The sequence below is a fragment of the Condylura cristata genome, unplaced genomic scaffold (assembly GCF_000260355.1).
Source record: "Condylura cristata isolate star-nosed mole 26May11 unplaced genomic scaffold, ConCri1.0 scaffold00034, whole genome shotgun sequence".
NCBI lineage: Eukaryota > Metazoa > Chordata > Mammalia > Eulipotyphla > Talpidae > Condylura > Condylura cristata.
In genome coordinates, this window is record NW_004567135.1 from 489424 (window position 1) to 489898 (window position 475).

The 475-nt window shown below is 72.0% G+C and overlaps 1 protein-coding gene across 1 annotated transcript in view; it reads left to right on the plus strand.

Moving 5' to 3' along the window:
• Positions 1 to 475, plus strand: part of AVPR1A (arginine vasopressin receptor 1A) — a gene marked incomplete at its 5' end in the record, with an annotated part of 8022 nt that overhangs the window by 5203 nt on the left and 2344 nt on the right. The window contains one exon of the mRNA XM_012732271.1: positions 78 to 218. Coding sequence (XP_012587725.1) covers positions 78 to 218 — 141 coding nt within the window. The remainder of the gene's footprint in view (positions 1 to 77; positions 219 to 475) is intronic.

The window sequence follows — 475 nt, forward strand, 5'->3', positions numbered from 1 at the left end:
CGCCCCGAGCCGGCCCAGGCCCAGGCGGCGCGTCGTGCGCCCAGACCGTCCACCCTGACGCCTTCAAGACTAAATAGCCGTTTTTGTGGAAACTGAGCAGGACGCGTCGGGCGGTGGCAGCCGCGAGCCCGGCGCTGGCCAGCTTTTGCGTGGCGGCGGACACAGACTCTACCTCTGATGTCCCCGGTGAACAGAGGGATGCTGGCGGCGACCCCCAGGTAGGGACGGGCCGGCAGGGCAGCGGCCTCCCGCCATGGCGGCTTCCCGGCCTCCCGCCGGCTTCCCGGGCCAGCGGCCAGGCCTGGCGCCCGCGAGGATCTCACCGCCCTCAGCGCACAGCACGGTTCCTCTCCGGCTCAAAGCAAGCGAGTCCACCAAGCGCCAGGAGGCCAGGCGGCGTCCCCTCTCGTGTCTGCGCGCGCCGCTGGCCTCGGCGAGCGGGCCGAAGTCCATGGGCTGGTCAGGGCCTGGTTTC